This window comes from Piliocolobus tephrosceles, chromosome 16, assembly GCF_002776525.5.
Source record: "Piliocolobus tephrosceles isolate RC106 chromosome 16, ASM277652v3, whole genome shotgun sequence".
Taxonomy (NCBI): Eukaryota; Metazoa; Chordata; class Mammalia; order Primates; family Cercopithecidae; genus Piliocolobus; species Piliocolobus tephrosceles.
Genome location: NC_045449.1, coordinates 8014333 through 8040876, shown reverse-complemented (window position 1 = coordinate 8040876; position 26544 = coordinate 8014333). Strand labels below are relative to the sequence as shown.

At 49.8% G+C, this 26544-nt stretch overlaps 2 protein-coding genes and 5 non-coding genes across 10 annotated transcripts; 3 read left to right on the top strand and 4 right to left on the bottom strand.

Moving 5' to 3' along the window:
• The first annotated feature begins 5074 nt into the window (after positions 1-5074).
• Positions 5075-6974, top strand: BORCS6 (BLOC-1 related complex subunit 6). The gene has a single exon (XM_023193239.2). It carries the CDS (start codon positions 5175-5177, stop codon positions 6246-6248), a length of 1074 nt encoding a protein of 357 aa, XP_023049007.1. The 5' UTR covers positions 5075-5174; the 3' UTR covers positions 6249-6974.
• A 629-nt stretch (positions 6975-7603) lies between these two features.
• TRNAI-AAU lies at positions 7604-7677 on the bottom strand. The gene has a single exon. It is a non-coding gene; the product is annotated as a tRNA-Ile (tRNA).
• Positions 7678-8034: 357 nt separating this feature from the next.
• On the bottom strand, positions 8035-8108 carry TRNAT-AGU. The gene has a single exon. It is a non-coding gene; the product is annotated as a tRNA-Thr (tRNA).
• A 548-nt stretch (positions 8109-8656) lies between these two features.
• Positions 8657-8738, bottom strand: TRNAS-GCU. Its single transcript has one exon. It is a non-coding gene; the product is annotated as a tRNA-Ser (tRNA).
• A 441-nt stretch (positions 8739-9179) lies between these two features.
• TRNAW-CCA lies at positions 9180-9251 on the bottom strand. Its single transcript has one exon. It is a non-coding gene; the product is annotated as a tRNA-Trp (tRNA).
• A 5334-nt stretch (positions 9252-14585) lies between these two features.
• Positions 14586-17234, top strand: TMEM107 (transmembrane protein 107). 4 transcript variants are annotated; one of them, XM_023193311.2, is made up of 5 exons: positions 14586-14781; positions 14958-15025; positions 15127-15227; positions 16362-16458; positions 16703-17234. In XM_023193311.2, the coding sequence occupies exons 1-5, from the start codon at positions 14695-14697 to the stop codon at positions 16770-16772; spliced, it is 423 nt and encodes a 140-aa protein (XP_023049079.1). In that variant the 5' UTR covers positions 14586-14694; the 3' UTR covers positions 16773-17234. The 4 variants fall into 4 exon arrangements, with proteins under 4 accessions (XP_023049079.1, XP_023049078.1, XP_023049081.1 ...); XM_023193310.2 differs by having other exon boundaries at positions 15109-15227; XM_023193313.1 differs by having other exon boundaries at positions 16362-16437; positions 16703-16986.
• Positions 17235-17390: 156 nt separating this feature from the next.
• Positions 17391-17526, top strand: LOC111527108. The gene has a single exon (XR_002726573.2). It is a non-coding gene; the product is annotated as a U8 small nucleolar RNA (small nucleolar RNA).
• Positions 17527-26544: the final 9018 nt, after the last annotated feature.

Here is a 26544-nt window from a genome sequence, read left to right as displayed (position 1 = left end):
TTTTTAGTAGAGACGGGGTTTCACCGTGTTAGCCAGGATGGTCTCGATCTCCTGACCTCGTGATCCACACGCCTCGGCCTCCCAAAGTGCTGAGATTACAGGAGTGAGCCACCGCGCCCGGCCGATCTGGCACTCTTAACCTCAGGTGATCCGCCCGCCTTGTCCTCCCAAAGTGCTGAGATTCCAAGTGTGAGCCACCACGCCCGGATTCCTGGCTAATTTTTGTACTTTTTGTAGAGGCAGGGTTTTTGCCATGTTGACCAGGCTGATCTCAAACTATTGGCCTCAAGTGATCCGACCGACCAGGTTTCCCTAAGTGCTGGGATTACAGGCGTGAGCCACCGTGCACAGCCAACTTTCATATTCTTTAGATTACTTTCAACCATTTAAAAATATAAAAACAGCCGGGCAGGGTAGCTCATGCCTGTAATCCCAGCACTTTGGGAGCCTGAGGCGGAGGGATCACCTGATATCAGGAGTTCAAGATCAGCCTGACCAATATGGTGAAACTCCCATCTCCAATAAAAATACAAAATTAGTCAGGCTTAGTGGCACATGCCTGTAATTCCAGCTACTTGGGAGGCTGAGGCAGGAGCATTGTTTGAACCCAGGAGACAGAGGTTGTAGTAAGCTCAGATTGTGCCACTGCATTCCAGCCTGGGCAACGAGAGCGAAACTTGAACCTCGGTCTCAAACAACCAAATAAAAACATAAAAACTTTCTTAGCTCATGGCCGTATAACAACAGGTGTTGAGCTGGATTTGGCCCTTGGGCCATACTTCACTGAACTCTACTGTAGTGGACACTGTGGTAGCCTCCCTACAGCCCCTCCTCCTTCCCCATTATGTTGCAACTGTTTGAATTTGGAAGGAACTGACCCATCCCTAGCTCCAGGAGGAGCATAACTCTTTTAACCTAATCAGTTAATTCCTTTTTTGAAATAGGGTCTCACCCTGTCGCCCAGATTGGAGTGCAATAGTCCAATGATAGCTCACTACAGATTCAACCTTCTGGGTTCAAGCAATCCTCCCACCTCAGCCTCCATAGCAGCTGGGACTCCAGGTGTGCAACACCATATCTGGCTAATTTTTTCTTTTTCTTTTTTGAGATGGAGTCTCGTTCTGTTGCCAGGTTGGAGTGCAGTGGCACAATCTTGGCTCACTGCAACCTCTGCCTCCCGGGTTCAAGTGATTCTCCTGCCTCGGCCTTCAGAGTAGTTGGGATTACAGGCGCCCGCCACCACATCCGGCTAATGTTTTTGTATTTTTAGTAGAGACGGGGTTTCACCGTGTTGGCCAGGATGGTCTTGATCTCCTGACCTCGTGATCCACCCACCTCGGCCTCCCAAAGTGTCGGGATTACAAGCATGAGCCACCGTGCCTGGCCGCTAATTTAGGTTTTTTTGGGGTTTTGTTTTTTTTTTTTTGAGACGGAGTCTCGCTCTGTTTCTCAGGCTGGAGTGCAGTGGCGCGATCTCCGCTCACTGCAAGCTCCGTCGCCTCCCGGGTTCATGCCATTCTCCTGCCTCAGCCTCCCGACAAGCTGGGACTGCAGGCGCCCGCCACCACGCCCGGCTAATTTTTTTTGTATTTTTAGTAGATACGGGGTTTCACCGTGTTCGCCAGGATGGTCTCAATCTCCTGACCTCGTGATCCGCCAGCCTCGGCCTCCCAATGTACTGACATTACAGGCGTGAGCCACCGCGCCGGGCCGCTAATTTACATTTTTATTTATTTATTTATTTTTTTTTTTGAGGCGGAGTCTTGCTCTGTCGCCCAGGCTGGAGTGCAGTGGCCAGATCTCAGCTCACTGCAAGCCTCCGCCTCCCGGGTTCCCGCCATTCTCCTGCCTCAGCCTCCGGAGTAGCTGGGACTACAGGCGCCGCCACCACGCCCGGCTAGTTTTTTGTATTTCTTTTTTTTTAGTAGAGACGGGGGTTTCACCGTGTTAGCCAGTATGGTCTCGATCTCCTGACCTCGTGATCCGCCCGTCTCGGCCTCCCAAAGTGCTGGGATTACAGGCTTGAGCCACCGCGCCCGGCCTAATTTACATTTTTAAAGGATCATTCTGGTTCTCTATTGAGAATAGACTGTAGAGAGGTGAGGGTAGAAGAAGTGAGGCCATTTGGGAAGCAACTTCATTTATCCAGGCCAAAAATGATGGCGGTTTGGACCAGGGCAGAAACAATGGTAAGGATGAGAAGTGGTCAGATTCTGGATGTATTTTCGAGCAGAACCAACAAGATTTCCTAAAGGATTGGCCATAGATTATGACAAAAAGAGGAGTCAAGTACAACTGCAGGGTTTTTGGTCTTAGTCACTGGGAAGATGGAGTTGCCATTTACTGAGACAGAAGTCACCGTAGGAAGAAACAAGGTTTTCCCGGGGAGGTGGTGCGATAGGGGTGGGGCAAGGAACCAAATCACAGGAAGGATAAAGGTGGGACTATCTTCAGGCTGGCAAACGCTCTCAGAATTCATACCTCTTCATCTTTCGTCTCTGGTTCTCTTCCTTATCAGCCTCATTCTTTCCTTCTACAGACAGTTATCTTCTGGACATGAAAGATGGAAAAGCTGATACCCAGCTTGAGTTCTCAAGAGAACAGAAAGGCGTCTCACACTATCCACAAAGCTAGAAACAAACAAACAACACTGTGGAGGATTTTTACTGGTCATACCTTGGGTCATGTGCTCTTCCCTGAGCCAATCTGCAGTCAGAAGGATGAAGTACTCTAATTGGCCAGGTTTGGGTCACGTGCCTGTCCCTGGCTGTCACTGCACCAACAAGTCAGGGAATGGAGAGTTGGTGAGTGAGGAGCTTCCCCTACACAGACAGAGGGTGGGTAGCCCATTTGTCCGCTAAAAACTGCAAGATACAGGCTCACGTCTGTAATCCTAGCACTTTGGGAGGCTGAGGCGGGCGGATCATGAGGTCAGGAGTTCGAGACCAGCCTGATCAACATGGTGAAACCCGGTCTCTACTAAAAATACAAAATTAGCTGGGCATGGTGGCACGCGCCTGTAATCCCAGTTACTCAGGAGGCTGAGGCAGGAGAATGCTTGAACCTGGGAGGCGGAGGTTGCAGTGAGCCAAGATTGTGCCACCGCACTCCAGCCTGGACAAGAGAGCAAGACTCCGTCTCAAAAATAAAAAACAAAAAACAACTTCAAGATACATCTAGAATGCATCCATCCACATCCTGCTAGACTGAGCTACTATCACCTGGTACTTGGAACCACCTCCTCACTGGTCTACCGTCTCCCTTGCAAACATTTTCTACAACAGCCTATAATCCCTAAACATGAATCCCATCACATCACTCTCTTCCTGTGCTCAGCTTCCCATTCTCAAGGGAAGGCCTCCCATCTTCTAAAGAATATCTACCTACCCAGCCCAATGTATGAGCTTTTCAGGTTTTTTTTTTTTTTAGAGCAAAGGAATGACGGGTTTTGTCAAGCTGCAGGTGACTATAAGATACAGACAGCAGACAATTGTGGACTCCTCAGGCGTAGTGAAACTGTGAGCTACTATCATTAGGGTTGACTGGCTAGGACCCTGGCAGGCACCTGGGGATAGTAGTGCTGGGAAGTTCTGGGGAGTTGCACTTCTGAATGTTGGCATGACACTGCCTCAAGACATCTCTCTATCCAAATGGAAAAAACAACCACATCCTTTGTCAGCTAAGGAGAGTTAGCAAACTGTTTTTATTAAATACGGATGTCTGGTCGGGTACGGTGGCTTACGCCTGTCATCCTAGCGCTTTGGGAGGCCGAGGCGGGTGGATCACTTGAGGTCAGGAGTTTAAGACCAGCCTGGCCAACATGGTGAAACTCTGTCTCTACTAAAAATACAAAAATTAGTTGGGCGTGGTGGCGGGCGCTTGCAATCCCAGCTACCTGGTAGGCTGAGGTAGGAGAATCGCTTGAACCCAGGAGGCGGAGCTTACAGTGAGCCGAGATCGCGCCACTGCACTGCAGCCTGGGTGACAGAGTGAGACTCCGTCTCTAAACAAACAAACAAACAAATAAATAAAAATACTGATGTCTCTGGGCTTTGGCTATGTGTTGCAATTTACAACCTTTCCAATGTCGGCTGCACCATTGCATTTAGAGGAAATCTCCATTCCCCAACAGGAACTACAAGGCCCCCTGCATGACGTGGCCCCTGCTGCCTGTTCAGCTCCTTAGCTCGAAATCCTTCCCCTTACCTTGCGGATTTTGTTTTAGTCCCAATGTCTCCTGCCCTCTCACCTCACTTTCTTGAATACGTCAAGACTTCTTTGTCTCTGAGAGGTAGCTCAAGTTTTCTTCCCTCTGCCTGGAGGGTGGTTGGGTCTTTTTGGTTCTTTTTAGTTAAAAGTCCCACCGAAGAGGTCTTTTCCTGACCCCTTATCTAAACTAGTGCCTACTCAGTTATATTCTCAATCATAACACTTTATTTCCTGTATAGCACATATCAAAATTTGTGATCATTTCATTTGTTGAATATTTTACCTCGTGGCAAAATCACACGCCATTCTCTAAGGGGCGAGACCCCTCAATGTGAAAGGGGCAAGAGACACAGAACAAGAGTGGCAAAAGCATAGGAAAGCCCAGAGGCCGCTGCCTTGACCACAATGGGTCGCTCTGAGCAGTTCAATGGTTAGGTCTGTTAACCAGGAAAGATAGAGCAAACCATTCAGGCTCATGCTGGACTTCTGGTTTCCTCCTTCGTAGTCAAGTAGGTTCAACCCCGATGGTCCAAGCAGGATATGTCATTTCCATCCTCTCTAGGAACCCCAAGTGGGCTCCCCACTTGGTGTTTTTGCTAAGCAATCTCTGTGGGGGTGTTCAACTGCAGGCAGAAAAAATCTAAGCCCCACCCCGCGGGACTCAGAAATTTGAGGACCTTGGTCTTTAAGATCTGCCCCATCAGCTTTCAGAAAGGGCGGGGCGACGGGCGCAGCTGTCACCTCCTTCTCTCCACTCAGCCGGCGTTCACGTGTGTTCCGCTGTGCAGTAACAGCTCTTCTTCCGGGACTTCCTGGTCGCCGCGACCAATCAAAATGCTTTTCCTGTCCTTACCATTGTCAGCCGCTGCCAATCGGCGCGCCTCTACCAACGCCCCTTAAAGGCGCAGCCACCGCCTCCGGAGCCGGGACGAACCAATTCCTCCGTTGCGGCCCCCACCTGCAGTATGGAGTCGTCTCGGGGGCGGCCCGGGCCTGAGACGGACCTTCTGGCTGTAGCGGAACAGCAGGCCGCAATCTTCGGCGGCGGACCGGGCCGAACGTCCTCTGAGCCGCCCTCAGGCCTCCGGGTGTCCGGAGAGGAAAAGGCCGAGAACGTTGGGGGCGCGAACCGCCACCCCAGGACGTCCCCGAAGACGTCAAGCTGCGGCGTCGTCCACCGACCGGAACGGGAGGCTCTCGAGAAAGAGCCCGGCCCTCAAGGGACGCCGTCTGGGGCTGGGAGCCTCAGTGGGGCGCCGGGTGCAGAGCACGAACCGTCCCTGTCCTTCCGGCACAAGGACCCGGCGCCGCCCGAGGGCAAGCCCGCCTCCGGGAGGGACTGCCGTCGAGGGGGACCAGGCGGCGGGATGGATGTTGAGCAGCAGGAGGAGGAAGACAACGACGAGGAGGCGGCCGCGGGCGGCAGAGCCGGCCGCTCGTTCTCCAGCCGCCTTCAGGACAGCCGCAGCCTGGACGGGCTGAGCGAGGCGTGCGGTGGCGCCGGGTCCTCAGGGAGTGCCGAGTCCGGCGCGGGCGGTGGACGCCGCGCCACCATCTCCAGTCCCCTGGAGCTCGAGGGCACAGTGAGCCGCCACGGCGACCTCACCCACTTTGTCGCCAACAATCTGCAACTCAAGATCCGTCTGAGCGGCGCTCCTCCACCCCCACCTTCTGCCCCTGCGCGGCCCTGCCCAACGCCTGCACCCACACCCACACCAGCCATTCCCCCCATCGACCCTGAGGTGCTGCGGGATCTGGAGCGGTTGAGTCGGGAGCTGGGAGGCCGGGTGGACCGTCTGCTTCGCGGTCTAGGTGGCGCGGTGCAAGAGCTGACCGCGCTGAGCGTGGGCTGCATCCAGACCTACCGCGACGCTGTGGACTCCTTAGGTGAAGCCGTGGACATGAGCATCAAGGGCATGTACACCCTGCTGGCGCGCTGCGAGGAGCTGGAGCGGGCTCTACAGCCGGTTCAGGGGCTGGCTCGCCAAGTCCGGGATATCCGACGTACTCTGGAGGTGTTGGAGGCCCTGTGCAAGTGACCAGGAGGACAGGAGAGGCCGGGCCTGGCCAGGGCAGGGCCCAGCAGGACCCTAAGGACTCTTCAGGGAGTCCTGGTGGGAAGTGCCCACTGAGGGGAGGCCTGTGTGTTGGAGGCTCTTCCAGATACGTTCAGCTGGCCCGCGCCCACTCGCTGGGCCTTAGGCTGGTGTATATGGGGAAGTTGTAACGGCTTTCCTGGTGGGAGGGGATGTTACTCTGCTTTTATACAGTTGGCCATCTGTAGCTACCCTGTTCTTCCCAACTCTCCTCCCTAGCTAGAGCACCAGCCCTGGGAACACAGGGCTTTAGGTCTGCTTCAAGGTGAGGACGTGACTCCCACATATAATCAGGAGAAAGGGACAGAGGAAGCCCCAGCCCCCACTGTGGCTATCCTGACTTCAGTGGCCACATCTCAGGTGCCAGGGGCTGTGGGAGCTTGAGCCGTCCTTGGCCAAACACACCGCAGGCAAGGATGCACCCCTGCGGATGGATAGCCTTCTGCTTCTGCCCTCTGGCCCTCTACCATACCACTTCCCCAGCCAGAACCGGGATGCAGCTAGGAGGAATGGGTTGCACGGCGGAGGGGGGTGAGGTGAGAGGCGTCTCACTGCTCTCAGGGTTCAGGTAGAATGTCGCTGGTTTTGAAGCCCACCTGTTGTGGAGTGTTCTCATCAGTTTTGGCTTTCTGAGATTTTGTGGAATTAAAGTGCTGCTGCTGCGAAGGCTGAGGCTGAGTCTGTGTGGGGTTACAGTGATTAATAAGCCAAAGCAATGGGAATGAGGGTCGGTGTTGTTCACGCAGCTCCCTTGGGGCTGGTGCTGGAAGTGGGGTGGGGGTGGGGGTGTCTCAGGCTCTGTGGGGAAGGATATGGTTCCTGCTCTCAAGCATCTGGTCTGAAGGGAAATGTGAGGACACAGATCATCACTCACAGGGGCCCAGAGATCCAGTAAGCACAGAAACGTAAAAAAAAAAAAAAAGATGCTCTAGAAGAGAAGGGGAAGAAAATGTCTTCTCAGATCCTGATGAATAGGCAGGGGCTGGGTGGATTGGACGGACATCTTACCTCTGGAGGAAGACTGGGAACACTTGTCAGCTCCATTCCTGACCATTTCCCACACTCTGCAGATCTGTGTCACATGGTTTGAGACAAAGTAGTCCCAAATCCTTTTGTTTACAATTCACACAGTAAGTTCAGGAGCCATATATTATGGCCATTAAGATGTAGAAGCAAAGATCGTGAAACAACCCTGGTTTCTCTCAATCCCTTCCTCTCAAGACACGCCCACTTTAGAATGTGCTCCAAAACGCTTCCTCTTCTGGGATTGGAATCCTGCTTTTGAAAAGTTTCCGCTGTGGCCCGTACGGGGCTCGAACCCGCGACCTTGGCGTTATTAGCACCACGCTCTAACCAACTGAGCTAACCGGCCAGCTACTAGAAGGGGGTTGAAATAAGGTTATTTAGTTATAGTATTGTTCAGTCCTCTCGTAATAAACCTTTATTTGTAGGACTTCTTTATCAGAAATGAAAACAGAATACAAAAACTGAGCACCTAGACAGTAACAGACAAGTCACAGTACTGGCAAGTACAGATGATGCGACTGGGGTAGTTGCAGGTCGAGGCGCAAGTGCAATGTGCACGAAGAGCAAAAATCCCAACAGCGTGTCGTAGATGCACCGAGAGAAGACAGACGGTCATGTGAGTAAACCACATAGGCTGGAAGTTATGAGGATCTGCAACTCTCCTCGCAATGTTTAATGTTGGCAAAAGCGTGGGGAAACACCGAGGCACCGCTGGGATTCGAACCCAGGATCTCCTGTTTACTAGACAGGCGCTTTAACCAACTAAGCCACGGCGCCGCCGGAAGGGCGTTTGGGATCTTATTTCCTTGGCCGGGTCAGCTCAATTGCAGAGCATGAATACAAAAATGGGCCGGGCGCGGTGGCTCAAGCCTGTAATCCCAGCACTTTGGGAGGCCGAGACGGGCGGATCACGAGGTCAGGAGATCGAGACCATCCTGGCTAACATGGTGAAACCCCGTCTCTACTAAAAAATACAAAAAACTAGCCGGGCGAGGTGGCGGGTGCCTGTAGTCCCAGCTACTCGGGAGGCTGAGGCAGGAGAATGGCGGGAACCCGGGAGGCGGAGCTTGCAGTGAGCTGAGATCCGGCCACTGCACTCCAGCCCGGGCGACAGAGCGAGACTCCGTCTCAAAAAAAAAAAAAAAAAAAAAAAAAAAAAAAATGAATACAAAAATGTCACAAAAAGTCGGCCGCATTGGAAAATGCGGAAAGGATGGATGCAGCTGGGAAAGTCACGAAAACTGAACGGAGTGACTCGGGGTAACAAGAAAAATCCTAGTTTTGACGTTACAAAACTTGAGCTCGGACCACAGGGCTTCCGTAGCCGACGAGGATGGGATTCGAACCCACGCGTGCAGAGCACAATGGATTAGCAGTCCATCGCCTTAACCACTCGGCCACCTCGTCTTCGGCCTGGTTTTGGTTTACGGACAGCCCTCCGCATCTCACATCTCTGGGACCTGAACTTCCCTCAAGTGGGGTTCGCCTCTGTCGTGAAGGCTGCACATTTTGAAGGAACCAGCTCAGCACCGGAAAGAGGACTCACAGACCGAAGACCGACTTCTCCCATGCGTGATCGTCCGAACCTCCTCCCTCTGCTGAGAGGTCTAGAACTGCTCCTGTCCTGAGGAGCCGCGTTATCCGCCCAGAATTACGGTACCCGGATCCATCGCAAAAACGCCCGCGAGAAGGTTGGGCTGCCCAAATGGGGCGGCCTCGGAACTTCGTGCCAGAAACCCCTTCCGTTCAGGACCCAAGAGGATATTGATTCTTCAATGACCTGAACGCTGAAGCTCGACCGTAGTTTAAATTAAGGGGAATTCATAAAAGTAGAAGAAAAGCTTTCGCTGACCCCGACGTGATTTGAACACGCAACCTTCTGATCTGGAGTCAGACGCGCTACCGTTGCGCCACGAGGTCATCCGGCCTTTCGGCACCTCAGTTCTCCCCATGACCACTGTGCTCCCAGGAGGCCGGGGTCATGGATCGAGGCATGGATGGGCACCTAGGGCATTCCTGTCCCTCAGAACAGTTGCAGGATCGTATCTGCGCTCGCCGAGCGGCCCTGTAGGGCAAGCCGGGCGGGTGGCACCCCAGGGCAGTGACTATGGAATCCAGGCTCAGCGGTCTGTCCCTCCTGGCCCCCGGCGTCCTGCCAACGCCCAGATAGAGAGTCCCGAGCTACTTACAGCCCAGCCCGGACCGACCTGCCTAGAAACCGATGGAAGGATTTGAACCAGAAGGAAAGTGATGGAGCAGTGCCAGAGCCTAGGGCACCTGAAGGGGTGAGAGACTTGCTCCCCCAGCAGCGCGTCTCCTCCCCGGCTGCACTTCTACAATCGCCTGCGGAGCCTTTGAATGTACCCACGCACAACCCCCGGTTTCGGAGGTTCTGATTTAAACGGTCCAGGGAAGAGCTCTGGCATCGATATGTAAAACTTTTGAAAAATATCGGTATTTCAGCTGTTTGAGGGCACATAAATATTGTCTATAATTTTATGAGTTTTGACAAATACATACACCTGCACAAATCACAACTCTTTAAAAACATATAGGACATTTCCCTCGCTCATGGTTCTTACATGTCCCTTCTCTACGGATCCCCACTCCTCCCTTCCCAGAGGCAATCTCTATTCTAATTTTGACCACCACAAACATCAGTATTTCTTTTCTTTTCTTTCTTTTTTTTTGAGACGGAATTTCGCTCTTGTTTCCCAGGCTGGAGTGCAATGGCGCAATCTCGACTCACCGCAACCTCCGCCTCCCGGGTTCAAGGGATTCTCCTGCCTCAGTCTCGCGAGTAGCTGGGATTACAGGCATGCACCACCACGCCCGGTTAATTTTTAGTAGAGACGGGGTTTCCCCATGTTGGTCAGGCTGGTCTCGAACTCCAGATGTCAGGTGATCCCCCAGCTCGACCTCCCACAGTGCTGGGATTACAGGCGTGAGCCACCGCGCCCGGCCAACAACTTCTTTAATCTGTGAACACATATACTTGATGAACCCCTCACTAAAGGAGCTCACCTCTGAAGGTCTAGGTCAAAAATGCATGTAAGTTACAGACAGGGAAGAAAAGCATGAAGAGTTCTTCAGTCTTTTTTTTTTTTTTTTTTTTTTTTTGAGACAGGTCTCACTTCTGTTGCTCAGGCTGTAGTGCAGTGGTGTGATCACGGCTCACTGCAGCCTCCACTTCCTGGGTACAGGTGATCCTCCCACCTCAGCCTCCCAAGCAGCTGAAACTACAGTTGTGCACCACTATGTTTGGCTAATTTTTTGTACTTTTTTGTAGAGATGGGGTTTCGCCATGTTGCCTAGGCTGAACCTTCAGTCTTTTTATCCTGTCTCCTAAGAACGTTTGAATGCTTGTTATGCTGTAATTTCTGCATTGGAGAATACAGAAAGCTCATCTCTCATTGTATATTAGGTGTCATTACTATCACTCATTTTAGGAATCAAATGCAATGGGGATCATTTCAAAGGAGAAAACTTACATGTTTCCTTGTCCATCCTGAGAGCAGGGAGGTTTGAAACTATCTTCAGAACTTTGACGGGGTCCAACAGTTAAGAAAAGAACCGGCCAGGCATGGTGGCTCACGCCTGTAATCCCAGCACTTTGGGAGGACAAGGCGGGTGGATTACCTGAAGTCAGAAGTCAGAAGTTTGAGAACAGCCTGGCCAACATGGTGAAACCCCGCCTCTACTAAAAATACAAAAATTAGCTGGGCATGGTTGTGGGCACCTGTAATCCCAGCTACTAGGGAGGCTGAGGCAGAAGCATCACCCCAACCCACAAGGTGGAAACTGCAGTGAGCCGAGTTCATGCCATTGCATTCCAGCCTGGACGACAAAGGAAAAACTCCGTAAAAAAAAAAAAAAAAAAAAAAGGCCAGGCACAGTGGCTCACGCCTGTAATCCCAGCACTTTGGGTGCTGGGAGACTGAGGCGGGCAGATCATGAGGCCAAGAGATGGAGACCATCCTGGCCAACACGGTGAAACCCAGTATCTACTAAAAATACAAAACTTAGCTGGGCATGAAGGCACGCGTCTGTAGTCCCAGCTACTCCGGAGGCTGAGACAGGAGGATCACCTGAGCCCAGAAGGTCGAGGATCACTGTAGTCATGATCATACCACTGCACTCCAGCCTGAATGACAGAGTGAGACCCTGTCTAAAAAAAATAGAGAGAGAGAGACACTTTGTTGAACCTCTTTTCAAAAAAAAAAAAAAACCATAATAATAATAACTCCTCAGTAAAGTCTAGAAAAATCACAATCTTTTATTTCATGGGGATAAAAGCAAGTTTTGGTGATTACATTGTCTCCAATATGAAGAAAAGGCTGTGCTGTCTTTTAAAGAGATGGTTTATATGAAAATGTCATCACATAGTTTCAATATATAAGAGTTCAACACTTTAGGGACTCTCAATCCTATAAATCATTCCTTTTTTTCCTCAATTTCATGTCTTAATGATAATACTATATAAGACTCAGAAAATATTAATGTTTATTGTTTAAAACTTTTTCTTTTTAAAGACAGAATCTCACTCTGTCACCCAGGGTGGAGTACAGTGGTGCGATCTCAGCTCACTGCAACCTCCACCTCATGGGTTCAAGAGATTCCCTTGCCTCAGCCTCCCAAGTAGCTGGGACTACAGGTGCGTGCCACCACGCCCGGCTAAGTTTGGTATTTTTAGTAGAGACAGGGTTTCTCCATGTTGGCCAGTTTGGTCTTGAACTCCTGACCTCAGGTGATCCACCCGCCTCAGCTTCCCAAAGTGCTGGGATTACAGGCGTGAGTCACTGCGCCTGGCCTAAAACTTCGTTAAAAAGATATATCTGAATGTATGTGTGTGTGTATTTAAATATATAAATATATAATATATATTATATTTAATTAAATATATATTATACATAATTATATATATTATATATAAATACATATATATATATTTTTTTGAGATGTAGTCTCGCTCTGTCGTCCAGGTTGGAGTGCAGTGGCAAGATCTCGGCTCATTGCAACATCCGCCTCCTGGGTTCAGATGATTCTCCTGCCTCAGCCTCCCGAGTAGCTGGGAATACAGACACCTGCCACCACGCCCGGTTAATTTTTTTTTGTATTTTTAATAGAGACGGGGTTTCACCATTTTGGTCACGCTGGTCTCAAACTCCTGACCTCAGGTGATCTGCCCGCCTCTGCCTCCCAAAGTGCTGGGATTACAGGCGTGAGCCACCACTCCAGGCCTTTATTATTGTTTTATTAGAGAGAGGTGTCTCACTATGTTGCTCAGACTGGCTTCAAACTCTTGGGTTCAAGGAATACTTCCGCCTTGGCCTCCCAAAGTGCTGGGATTACAGGCATGAGCTTTCGCTTCTGGTCCCAGAGTGCATTTTCTTTTTCTTCCTTTTTTTTTTGAGACGAAGTCTTGCTCTGTTTCCCAGGCGAGAGTGCAGTGGCACGATCTTCGCTCAATGCAACCTCTGCCTCCCGGGTTCAAGCAATTCTCCTCCCTCAGCCTCCTGAATAGCTGGGATCACAGGCGGGCGCCACCACAACTGGCTTTTTTTTTTTCAGTAGAGATGCGGTTTCACCATGTTGGCCAGGGTGGTCTGAAACTCCTGACCTCAGGTGATCTCCCTGCCTCGGTCTCCCAAAGTGCGGGGATTACATGTGCGAATCACCGCTCCCGGTCAATTTTTGGCCAAAGTTTTTAAAATAAAGTTTAAGAATAAATGCCCTATTTTTATAGAATTATAAATGTCCTATTTTTATAGAATTATAATTCTAGCGTTTCCTTTTTTTTTTTTTTGAGACAGTTGCGCTCTTGTTGCAGAGGCTGGAGTGCCATGACACGATCTCGGCTCACTGCAACTTCCACCTCCAGGGTTCAAGCGATTCCACTGCCTTAGCCTCCCGAGTAGCTGGGATTACAGGCACGCGCCACCACATCCGGCTAATTTTGTATTTTTAGTGGAGATGGGGTTTCAGCATGTTGGTCAGGCTTGTCTCGAACTCCTGACCTCAGATGATCCGCCCTCCTGGGCCTCCCAAAGCGCTGGGATTACAGGCGTGAGCCACTGTGCCCGGCCCGCGTATCCCTGTTTGTAGCACCTATTATCTTACGGATTTATTTGTTTGTATGTCTGTTGTTGATCTCCCTGGCTAGAATACCCTTACTAGGTAATAAATAAATATATAAAAATATTTGTTGAAGGAATGAGAAATGCCTCTTGGGCTTGTACTTTAGTCTGGCTAAAGGCACTGAGATGGGGAGTGGGAAGGAGGAAGAGATTGTTCTCCTGGGAAATGGGCCGGGAGTTTCCTTGTGGATGGGACCTGACTGAGCAATTAGAGAAGAACTTTCAGATCTGCAGGGACCTGCGCTGAGGCCCATAAGTCATGACGTCGCCGGTGTAAAGAGCTTCTTGGACTGTAGCTGGGCAATGTCGGAGGCCCAGCACCTCCAAGAGATAAAGAAATCTAAGTTGAGTTTCCCTTCCCGTAGGCTCCAAGCCTCCCAGAGACGCAGGGACTGTACCATTCCCTTCGTCCACTCCCACCTTTCCAACCACCTTGCTTTGCTCTTATTCCCACGCTAGTTTAAGGACGCTGACCACTTTTCGCACTCTGCAAATCCCTCACCAAACTGAGCAAAGTAGTCTGAGAGAAATCAGTCTTCCTCAAGGAAGGTTCAGGCCTAGGGTCCTCAGACAACCAGGGGCTCTGTGACAATCTGTAACTGCAGAGCAGTCCAGGAACACCGGCCTCTCCACGTTCGGGTCCCTTGTTTCTCAGGCCCCGCTTGGTGGGAAGTTAAAGGCATGAGGAGAAGGGTAAGGGGAGCGGGTGTGAGTCTTCGGCATGGCGGGGACCTCAGCCCGGCGTGGCGGTGGGAGTGATCTCAAGTGATCCACAACTGGGCAGCGTGGCTGGGGCTGGGGGCCGCTCCCGGTGTGCGCAACCGCGGAAGCAGAGGTGTCCCCAGGCTAGGCCAGGGTGGGTTTCCGTTCGTCGGCCCTGCGTGGGCAGATCGGGCGCTGCGGGGCTGTGCCACCCCGCACCCTCTGAGAAACAAAGGGCCTGGTTGCGCACGGGTACCCAGCCGTTGGGTTAGAAGCTCCTTCGGGTACCCCTGACCTGAGTTAGCCCTGAAAGACCCACAGCAGATGGAGAATGTACTGCCCTCGCGAGGTTTTCCGAGAACGCGGCTCCACGCCCACGTACGCGGTTACCAAGGCAACTGGGCGGTGCCTGAGCTGGCGGAAAGGAGGAGTTCGTCTAGATTTGTCCGCTTGCTGGTGGACTTCAGGAGTCGCAGTTTCTGAACTCCTAGCCTCAGAGACCGCCGCTCTTGTTCCCAAGGGCCATGGGCCGGGTCTCAGGGCTTGTGCCCTCTCGCTTCCTGACGCTTCTGGCGCATCTGGTGGTCGTCATCACCTTATTCTGGTCCCGGGTAAGACCCACGGCTGCCCTCCGTCCGCCCCTATTCCCATCTCGGAGTCGTCCCCCCCCCACCCTGCCCCTCTCCCAGTGTCTTACCCACTTGTGTTTTCTCGTGTCCCGCCGCCCCCAGGCCTGCCCAGCAGCCTGCCCCCTTTTCACTTCTCTTCCTCTCTGCCCTGCTCCCAGGACAGCAACATTCAGGCCTGCCTGCCTCTCAGGTTCACCCCCGAGGAGTATGACAAGCAGGACATTCAGTGAGCTCTTGGGACGGGGTGGCCAGAACGAAGAGGTGGTGGGAGTGGAGGGGTCTTAAAAGAAGTCCAAAGGCCTGGGCCAGTCCTCTTCCTCTCTGCAGGCTGGTGGCCGCGCTTTCTGTCACCCTGGGCCTCTTTGCAGTGGAGCTGGCCGGTTTCCTCTCAGGAGTCTCCATGTTCAACAGCACCCAGAGCCTCATCTGTATCCTTTCTGCCTGCCCACCTTTCCCACACGACCCATTTCTATCAGGACTCCCTTCAGCCACCTGACACAATAGTGTCTGCTGTAGCCAGTCTCTCCAGTTCAAAGATCTTCAACCATGTGCTAAATCCTGCTGTTTACTAGGCACTTAAAATTCCGAAATGAGAGTAAAATACAGTTTTTGGCCAGGCACGTTGGCTGACGTCTGTAATCCCAGCACTGTGGGAGGCCCGCGCAGGAGGCAACATAGTTAGACCCCATGTCTACAAAAATAATAGTAATAATAAAAACCCCACTTTTTTTTTTAACCATGAGGAGGAGGTAGATACACATCTGTAATTCAGTGTGATAAGCACTGTGCTATGGGAGTGTGTAAAGATAGAAAGCACAGGCAGGGTGCGATGGCTCACGCCTGTAATGCCAGCACTTTGGGAGACCGAGGCAGGTGGATCACCTGAGGTCAGGAGTTCGAGACCAGCCTGACCAACATAGGGAAATCCCGTCTCTACTAAAAATACAAAAATTAGTCGGGCGTGGCGGCGCACTCCTGTAATCGCAGCTACTCAGGAGGCTGAGGAAGGAGAATTGCTTGAACCCGGGAGGCAGAGGTTGCAGTGAGCTGAGATCCTGCCACTGCACTCCAGCCTGGGCGACAGAGCAAGACTCCGGCAAAAAACGAAAGATATAAAGCACATTGGGAACTCAGAAGAGACAACGGAAGCGAGCACTGGGAACTCAGAAGAGGCAAAGAAAGCGAGGCACATGGGTCAGAGAATTGTGGACCAGGGGGACCAGGACACTGGAGGCTGATTCCAGCGCATATCAAGTCGCTCTCAGCACTCCTGTGTGGCATAGCAGGAGAGCCTACTCTGACCTCTCATCTGAAGGATCCAGGCTGGCCCCTAGATATGGGGTAGGGTAGCCTGAGATCCCTTCTGCTGCAGTCACTTCTGGTCTCTCCTCACATGACTGTGCTAAAATTCAGAAGTCAGGGATGCTGACTCTAGCCCTGGCAATATGGTGAGGGAGCAAGCAATGAACCTGAATGCAGATGCCAGCCCCACCACTGGCCTTTTCTGACCCCTCACTATCTGTCGATCCAAAGACTTTCCTTAACTCTGGTGCCTTCCCAAGCCATTGGGGCTCACTGCAGTGCATCCGTGGCCCTGTCCTTCTTCGTATTCGAGAGTTGGGAGTGCACTACGTATTGGTACATTTTTGTCTTCTGCAGGTGTGGTAGCATCCAATATTCGGGAATGAGGGAGGAAGGCTGACCCTAAACCTGAAGGTTTTTCCCCCACCCAGCCCTTTCCTCCATGTGTGAGATACCAGATCCACTTAAAGCCTGTAGTCTTTTGAAGTTTCATCCCCCACCCCATGCCACCTGCTCTACACTTTCAGGGGTGGGGTCTCTGGTTTGGAGATTTGGGTATTTATATTGAAAGGGTTTCTGAATCTACCACTTGTCTCGGTAGTGCCCTTCCAGCTGTCACTGAAATGACTTTATTCGTCACCGTCTTTGGGCTGAAAAAGAAACCTTTCTGAGCACTTTCATGACAGGAACCTAAGGACGAAGGCTACAGGGGCAAGGGCCGCTTCGTATTCCTGGAAGAAGGAAGGCATAGGCCTCGGTCCTCCCCTCGGAAACTGCTTCTGCTGGAGGATATGTGTTGGAATAATTACGTCTTGAGTCTGGGATTATCCGCATTGTATTTAGTGCTTGGTAATAAAATATGTTTTGTAGTAAGATTAAGACATATACAGTTTTCAGGGCACAATTGAGATGGCGAAACTACTGAAGAAAAAAAAAGAAGCAACGTTGTTTTCTAGTCCTGCAGACCGTAAGATACTTGGTATCGCTTCTATTTTGGTTATTACGGTAGGTGTCTGGCGGAAGGGGGTGGGCGGAGATATGTAAATAGAAAGTGCTTACAGTTAGAACGTCCAGCACGTAAATGATCGGAGCATTCTGGGAAAAAATGATTTATTCCTTTTAGGCAGCCGCATAAAAAAAGTTCTTTTAAAAATGTGCAAGCAAATATGGCAATACAACTGGAAGGACGCTAAGTAGTGGGGTTGCTGATACCAACGCGTCATGAACTCACCCTAGCTGTGACCGGAATCTTTTTGACTGAGTTCGGAATGTCGGTTTGTTTGGAAACATCGTCAGGTGGGATAATCCTTACCTGTTCCTCTTTTGGAGGACAGATTAGAATGTGATGATTGGAGAATGCATGAAACGTGATTAACGTCTCTGCGTAATCTGGGGCTTGCAACACCCTGATTGCTCCTATCTGATTCTTCCTGACGATCTTTTTCTTCTGTGTTACGTTGGTTGTGAGAATTTTATTAAGGTAATTATGCGATGAAGATATTATTTTCTTTTGTGTTACATTCATTGTGAGGATTTTGTCAAGGTAATTATACGGTGAAGATATTGTTCTCCGTATTTCGCTATTTAGAGTCTCGCGAAATTTATCTGGGCTTGAAAATTGTGACTCGGCCGGGCGCGGTGGCTCAAGTCTGTAATCCCAGCACTTTGGGAGGCCGAGACGGGCGGATCACGAGGTCAGGAGATCGAGACCATCCTGGCTAACACGGTGAAACCCCGTCTCTACTAAAAAATACAAAAAACTAGCCGGGCGAGGTGGCGGGCGCCTGTAGTCCCAGCTACCTGGGAGGCTGAGGCAGGAGAATGGCGTAAACCTGGGAGGCGGAGCTTGTAGTGAGCTGAGATCCGGCCACTGCACTCCAGCCTGGGCGACAGAGCGAGACTCCGTCTCAAAAAAACAAAACAAAACAAAAAAAAAAAAAAAATTGTGACTTAAGTATTTTGTTGCTTTCTGGAATTTAGGAGGTGGGATTGTGCAAACGGACTCCCATTATTCTTTGTCGTTTGATACTTTGACGCTCTCCTCTTGTTAGGAGACCCTGCATATCAGTAAAAATCTGTATGTAATCTTGTGTACAGGATGGTTCCCCTTAGGATGATACTCTTTCAATAAGAACAGGTTTTTTTGCCTTTTTTTTTTTTTTTTTTTTTTTTTTAGATGGAGTCTCGCTGTCGCCCAGGCTGGAGTGCAGTGGCCGGATCTCAGCTCACTGTAAGTTTCGCCTCCCGGGTTTAAGCCATTCTCCTGCCTCAGCCTCCCAGGTAGCTGGGACGACAGGTGCCCGCCACCTCGCCCGGCTAGTTTTTTGTATTTTTTAGTAGAGACGGGGTTTCACCGTGTTAGTCAGGATGGTCTCGATCTGCTGACCTCATGATCCGCCCGTCTCGGCCTCCCAAAGTGCTGGGATTACAGGCTTGAGCCACCACGCCCGGCCTGTTTTTGTTTTTGAGGCAGGGTCTTGGTCTGTGGCCAGGGCTGGAGTGCACTGCGTTGATCTCAGCTCACTGTAACCTCCGTCTCCCAAGTTCAAGAGATTCTCCTGTCTCAGCCTCCCAAGTAGCTGGGATTATAGGCAGGTGCCATGAAGCCCAGCTATTTTTTGTATTTTTAGTAGAGACTGGATTTCACCATGTGGGCCAGCCTGGTCTCGAACTCCTGACCTCAGGTGATCTGCCCCTCTCGGCCTCCCAAAGTGCTGGAATTACAGGCGTGAGCCACCGCGTCTGGCCTTTTTATTTGTAAATTTTGTGCTATCCGTACTTTATACCAGTACAATTTGTCATACACTTATGTATATACATGGATACATTTGTTTTTGGAGAGTTGGTTGTTAAAAATCTACTAGTACACCCCCAAGAAACTGATCATCACCAATGACTTCTCCTTCCCAAATCCAGAGTCACTTTTCAGACTTGAGTTTGAGTTTGACCTCTCTTCAGCATATGGTATGTTGACCACCCCTCTTTTTTTTTTTTTTTTTTTTTTTTTTTTTTGAGACAGTCTCACTCTGCTGCCCGGGCTAGAGTGTAGTGTGCAGTGGTGGGATCATGGCTCACTGCAGCATCGAACTCCCAGGCTCAGATGATCCTCCTGCCTCAGCCTCCCAAGTAGCTGGGACTATAGGTGAGCACCACCACACCTGGTTAAGTTTTAACATTTTCTATAGAGACAGGGTCTCACTATGTTGCTCAGGCTGGTTCCAAACTCCTGGGCTCAAGCCATCCTCCCCACTAGGCCTCTCAAAGTGCTAGGATTACAGGCACGAGCCACCGAATTTGGCCCACGCCCCTCTTTTGCACTTTTTTCTCCCTTAGTTTTGAAGCAGTGGTTCCCCTGGTTTGCCTACTACTGTACTGTTCTAGTTGTTCCTGTTACATTCATTCAATGAATACTTAGAGTACCTGCAGTGTGTCAGTTACTGGGGACATAATACCGGGTTGTCTCCTCTGCTTGCCCCAAAAGTGCTGGCGATCACTACTCCTTGGGTCACTTCATCCATCTCGTTTTCAAACATCAACTAGATGCTGCTGGTTTCCAGATCTCAGCTCGCTTATGTGAGCCCTAGCCCAGGGCCAGGACTATAGGAATAACCTCTGCAGCCAGACTGCCTGCCGCGGTCCCAGTGCGTTTTTTTCTCTTATCAGGAGGTCACTTGCCCTCTCTCTGCCTCAGTTCCCTCATCCACACTCACAATTTTTTTTGTTTGTTTTTTTGAGATGGAGTCTTGTTCTGTCGCCCAGGCTGGGGTGCAGTGGTGTGATCTGCAACCTCCGCCTCCCTGGTTCAAGCGATTCTCCTGCCTCAGCCTCCCGAGTAGCTGGGATTACAGGTGCCGGCCCCTGCACCCTCCTAAATTTTGTATTTTTAGTAGAGATGGGGTTTCACCATGTTGGTCAGGCTGGTCTCAAACTCCTGACCTCATGATCCACCTGCCTCGGCCTTCCAAAGTGCTGGGATTACACCGCGCCGGGCCACACTCATACTTTTTATGTGAATGGCAAGTTTGTGTCTGGGGGATTGCTGCATCTGCCTCAGGTGACCTTTCCCTTTAGGGTTCAGGGACTTCATCAAGGCTGCATGAACCGTTTTGAACCTGCTTGCTAATTTTCTGTAGTAGATATTTGTATGTGCAGCAGAATTCTCCTGCATCTCCAACTTCTACCAGGCGGTAGGGAAATGCTATTGATACCCACCAAAGGGACAGATTGGCTCAGATCAGTTCACAACAATATCTCATGGGATCGCTGAGAGAATTAACTGAGACAATCCAGCTATCTGTCAGGGGAGAAGGGTAGCAGAGTGTCAGGCCTGTGGTAACTGCTCAGTGCCTTTTCCCTGAGTTGATTTGGATCTTGGGATTCTCCCATCATAGTGGACATCTGCTGTTTTTGCCAGTTCAGTATCCATCCTTTATTTCTGGTAATAGCACCACCATTTTTTCTTTCTTTTCTTTTCTTTTCTTTCTTTTCTTTCTTTCTCTTTTTTGACAGAGTCTTGCTCTGTCACCCAGTCTGGAGTGCGATGGTGCAATCTCGGCTCACTGCAACCTCGGCCTCCCCGGTTCAAGCAATTTTCCTGCCTCAGCCTTCTGAGTAGCTGCGATTACAGGCGCCTGCCACCAAGCCCGGCTATTTTTTGAATTTTTGGTAGAGATGAGGTTTCACCATGTTGGTCAGGCTGGTCTCGATCTCCTGACCTCGTGATCCGCCAGCCTCGGCCTTCTGAAGTGCTGGGTTTACAGGCATGAGCCACCGCACCCAGCAGCACTACCATTTTCTTTCGGGAGACCCTCCCTTATTCTTAGTCCGCGTGGTTAGGAAGAGGCTAACAGTCACTCCTTCCCTACCATTCCTCTCCAGACTCATTCTGTTTTCCTGGGCGCGGTGATTGGTTCAAGCATAAACCTTGACAACATAGGACTATTGCTGGAACTTTTGGGAAAACAGAAGCCTGGACTCTTCCTGGAAATAAAAGCATGCTATAAAATAAAATAATTAGGCTGGGCACAGTGGCTCACGCCTTTAATCTCAGCACTGTAAAAATACAAAAATTAGTCGGCCGTGGTGGCGTGTGCCTATAATCCCAGCTACTCTAGAGGCTGAGGCAGGAGAATCGCTTGAACCCGGGAGACGGAGGTTGCAGTGAGCCAAGATCGCCCGCTGCACTTCAGCCTGGGTGACAGAGGGAGACTCTGTCTAAAAAACAAAAACAAAAACAAAACCATAGAAGTACTCAAATAAATCTTGGAACTTTTAACATTTGTATTTTGAATAACTTAATTTTTTTTTTTTTCTTTTTGAGATGGAGTCTCACTCTTTCGCCAGCTGGAGTGCAGTGGTGCAATCTTGACTCACTGCAACCTCCGCCTCCCGTGTTCAAGCGATTCGCCTGCCTTAGCCTCCCAAGTAGCTGGGACTACAGACACATGCTGCCACGTCCGGCTGATTTTTGTATTTTTCTTCTTAACTTTCCCTCCCCTGCCCTCCCCTCCCCTCCCCTTCCCTTCTTTCCTTCTTTTCTTTTTCTTTTTCTCTTTTTTTTGAGACGGAGTCTCCCTCTGTTGCCCAGGCTGGAGTGCAATGGTGCAGTCTCAGCTCACTGCAGCCTCTGCATCCCAGGTTCTAGCGATTCTCCTGCCTCAGCCTCCCAAGTAGCTGGGATTACAGGCGTGTGCCACCACACCTGGCTAATTTTTGTATTTGTAGAAGACATGGGGGTGGAGGTTTCATCATGTTGGCCAGGCTGGTCTCGAACTCCTGACCTCAGGTGATCTGCCCACCTCAGTCTCCCAAAGTGCTGGGATTGCAGATGTGAGCCACCGTGCTCAGTCCTATTATTATTATTATTATTATTAGTAATAGTAGTAGTAGTAGTAGTAGTAGTAGTAGTATTTCTGAGACAGGGTCTTGCCATATGGCTCAGGCTGGCGTGCAGTGGCATGATCATAGCTCACTGCAGCCTCAACTGCCCCAGGCTCAAGCGATCCTCCCACCTCAGCCTCCCTAGTAGCTGGGATTACAGGCACCCACTGCCACTACTGGCTAATTTTGATGGCTTTTTTATTTTGTTTTGTTTTGAGGCACAGTCTTACTCTGTCACCCAGGTTGGAGTGCAGTGTTGCCATCACAGCTCACTGCAGCCTTGACCTTCTGGGCTCAAGCAATCCTCCCACCTCTGCCTCCAGAGTAGCTGGGACCACAGGCAGGTAAAAACACACCCAGCTAATTTTTTAACTTTTTTGTAGTGATGGGGTCTTGCTTTGTTGCCCAGGCTGGTCTCGAAGTCTGAAAGTATGGTAATAAAACACTGAAGGCATAAATGAAAAGACTCACACACTTAAATATATATTAGAATGTTGGCTGGGCGCAGTGGCTCACGCCTGTAATCCCAGCACTTTGGGAGGCCAAGGCGGGCAGATCACGAGGTCAGGAGATCGAGACCATCCTGGCTAACATGGTGAAACCCCGTCTCTACTAAAAATACAAAAAATTAGCCAGGCGTGGTGGTGGGCGCCTGTAGTCCCAGCTACTCGGGAGGCTGAGGCGGGAGAATGGCATAAACCTGGGAGGCGGAGCTTGCAATGAGCTGAGATCCGGCCACTGCACTCCAGCCCGGGCGACAGAGTGAGACTCCGTCTCAAAAAAAAAAAAAAAAAATATATATATATATATATATATATATATGAATGTTAAACATTCTAACATTAGAATGTTAAAACTATGCATAGTAAAAAAAAATAAGCAAAAGTTAAAGAATAGATGATAATCCAGGGGAAATATTTTTAATTCATATTGCAGAGAAAGGACTAATTTTGACATATATAAATTGACAAATTTACAAGAAAAATACCAACCCAATAAAAGTGTACAAAACATTTCTACAGAAATTTCACTGGTAAGGAAATACAAAAAACTCTCAACTATATGAAAAGATGCCTAACCTCATTCATCAATGAGAAATGCAGACCATGTTTCAACTTAGCATATTTGTAATCACCAAAAAGTTTCATAGAGTGTTGGAGGGGGTATGGGCAAACAGGCCTTGCCTATTCATTGGTGGGAGTAAAAGCTGGTAACATGATTATGGAGAGCAATTTAGCAATTCCCATGAAAATCAAAATCACAAACACCTATTCCTTTAACCTAGGATTTATTTTTGTTATTTTATTGTTTTTGAGACAGGGTCTCACTCTGTTGCCCAGGTTGGAGTGCAGTGATACGATCATGGCTCACGGAAGCCTTGGAAATCCTAGGTTAAAGTGACCATACCACTGCAGCCTCCCAAGTAGCTGGGAATACAGGTGTGAGCCACCACACCTGACCAGTATTTTCATGTCTAAGAATTAGCCCTACATATTTGCACACAGGTGAAAGGAGAATGTGTAGGTTATTTTTTGCAGCTTTGCTTGTATTGGCAAAAGGCTAGAAACAACCTAAATGTCTGCCAGTAGGGGATTGGTTACATTCTGATACATCCATACTGTGGAATACTATGCTACCAGAAGAAAGTGCATTTTATGCAGTATAATGGAACAATGTATAAGATACATTAAGTGACAAAAGCAAGGTGCAGAAAAGTGCATGTAGTTTTTTACACGTTGGTGTACAAAAGGGGAAAACTACAAGCATGATTGCTTACATATGCATGGATCATCTCTGAAAGGAGGCGCAGGCAACCGGGAGTATTGGCTGTTGTGAGAAAGCAGATTGAGTGGCAGGGATACAGGGTGGGGAAGAAACTTTCTCCATGTGCTCTTATGAACTTTTGAAATTTTGAACATAAATTTTTTTTTTTTTTTTTGAGACGGAGTCTTGCTCTGTCGCCCGGGCTGGAGTGCAGTGGCCAGATCTCAGCTCACTGCAAGCTCCGCCTCCCGGGTTTTTACGCCATTCTCCTGCCTCAGCCTCCGGAGCAGCAGGGACTACAGGCGCCCGCCACCTCGCCCGGCTAGTTTTTTTTTTGTATTTTTAGTAGAGACGGGGTTTCACCCTGTTAGCCAGGATGGTCTCGATCTCCTGACCTCATGATCTGCCCGTCTCGGCCTCCCAAAGTGCTGGGATTACAGGCTTGAGCCACCGCGCCCGGCCCCATAAATTTTTTGTGTGTGTGTGTATGTGTGTGCGCGCACGCACATGTGTGTGTTTAATATACAAGGTTGGGTGCAGTGGCTCACACTTGTAATCCCAGAACTTTGGGAGCCCAGGAGTGTGAGACCAGCCAAGGCAACATTATGAGACAAACATAATCTCTACAAAAAATTTTAAAAATTAGCTGGATATGGATGTTGGGGTCTTTGCCTGTGGTCCCAGCTACTTGGGAGGCTAAGGTGGGAGGATCACTTCAGCCCAGGAGTTCGAGGCTGCAGTGAGCTTTGATTGTGCCACTCCACTCCCTCTTAGGTGACAGAGTGAGACCATGTCTCTGCAAAAACAAATAAAAATTTAAAAACTATAACATTTTTGGGGCGGGGCATGGTAGCTCACACCTGTAATCCCAGCACTTTGGGAGGCCAAGGCTGGAAGATGACTTGAGGCCAGGAGTTTGAGACCAGCCCGGAAAACACGGTGAGACCCCCATCTCTATAAAATAGATATAAATATATATATATATAACTGTAACATTTTAAACAAATGTGAGCCTGCAGCTGCTTATGTTGCCTGTGTGGAAATGAAGCTATGCCAGAGGCAAGCATAGCTGAAGAACAGAGAAGCAGATTCCCGATGGCATCTTTTGAGGACCTGGATCCTGCTGTTTCTAGCTGTGTTATAGTTACAAGATTCTTCTTTTTGGTTTAATCTGTTTGAGGAGGGTTGGCAAGTGTCTTGGTCATTAAGTTCATCACAGCAAAGATCATGCTGTTTTAACAGTCTCTTTTTGTGTTTATTATTGTAACTTCTGATACCAGCACAATGCCTGCCATTGTAGAATGAAAGAGCCCTCACTTAACAAATGAGAAAAATGAGGCCCCAGGAGAAAGGCATTTGCTCCAGGACACCATGCAGAGTGGGAGAGCTGGGAGTAGAACCCAAGTCTCCTGTCTGTTAAGCCAAATCAGTTGACTCAATTCAACAAATGTTTATTGAACACCGCTACCTGCCAGACTCTAGGCTTGGCATATAATATGGAAGGTAATAAAATGTCAGCCAGGAGCAGTGGCTCATGCCTGTAATCCCAGCAGTTTGGGAGTCTGAGGCAGGCGGATCACCTGAGGTCAGGAGTTCAAGACCAGCCTGCCCAACATGGTGAAACCCCATCTCTACTAAAAATACAAAAATCAGCCAGGCTTCATGGCAGGCACCTGTAATCCCAGCTACTCAGGAGGTTGAGGCAGGAGAGTTGTTTGAACCCAGGAGGCGGAAGATGGCACCACAGCACTCTGGCCTGGGGGACAGAATAAGACTCTGTCTCAAAATAAATAAATAAATAAATAAAAAGGAAGATGTGGGTTCTTGACAACCTCTTTATCTGGAGGGGAATTCCTCCCCCTTTCAGAACAAGAGGGGTTTGTTAAACCCGGTGAATCTCTAATGAATGGAGGGTTGGAGAGTGAGGGACTGGAACCAGGAGTCCTTTCAGGCACCCAATCCAGGAGACTCTGATCTGCCTATGTCTTCTCCCACCCATATAGGGCTCTGGCATATGGCACCCCCACCACCCACACTGCCCTGCTTCCCAGTGGCCAGGGGCCTGGGCCTGCTCTGCTGCAATGACAGGAGCTGGTTCCCTGGTCAAACCAGTAACAAGTGATCAGTGCTTCGCCAGCCCAACTAGGACCGTCCTTACAGGATACTGGACACGTAGGTCCTGCCCAAACCCAGCCTTCCCATTAGTGGTCTATCTGCCTGCTATGCGCTCACCATTGTTTATTATTCATTTGCCTGCCTCGTTCCTGGCACTGCTTCATACTTGTTCAGAGAGAACTTTGCATATTAAAAAGATACCAATTTATGTGTTTACATTATCCTTTAATACAAAAAGAGACACATTCTTGACCAGGTGCATTGGCTCACGCCTATAATCCCAGCACTTCGGGAGGCCAAGGTGGGCAGATCACCTGAAGTTAGGAGTTTGAGACCAGCCTGGCCAACATGGCGCAACCCTGTCTCTACTAAAAATAGAAAAATCAGCAGAGATTGCAGTGAGCCCAGCTTGTGCCACTGCACTCCAACTTGGGTGACAGAGGGAGACTGTTTCAAAAAAAGTAATTTAAAAGACTGGGCGTGGTGGCTCACACCTGTAATCCCAGCACTTTGGGAGGCCAAGGTGGGTGGATCACCTGAAGTCAGGAGTTTGAGACCATCCTGGCCAACATAACACAATCCTGTCTCTACTAAAAATAGAAAAATTAGCCAGGCATGGTGGTGGACGCCTGTAATCCCAGGGACTCAGGAGACTGAAGCAGGAGAATCTCTTTTTTTTTTTTT

Bases quoted from the DNA above. Each gene is read 5' to 3' on its own strand.
- BORCS6 (XM_023193239.2), top strand. From the start codon at position 5,175: ATGGAGTCGTCTCGGGGGCGGCCCGGGCCTGAGACGGACCTTCTGGCT.
- TMEM107 (XM_023193310.2), top strand. From the start codon at position 14,695: ATGGGCCGGGTCTCAGGGCTTGTGCCCTCTCGCTTCCTGACGCTTCTG. The intron at 15,026-15,108 runs GTGAGCTCTTGG...GGCCTGGGCCAG, and splicing joins TATGACAAGCAGGACATTCA to TCCTCTTCCTCTCTGCAGGC. The intron at 16,459-16,702 runs GTGTGGTAGCAT...TTGTCTCGGTAG, and splicing joins TACATTTTTGTCTTCTGCAG to TGCCCTTCCAGCTGTCACTG.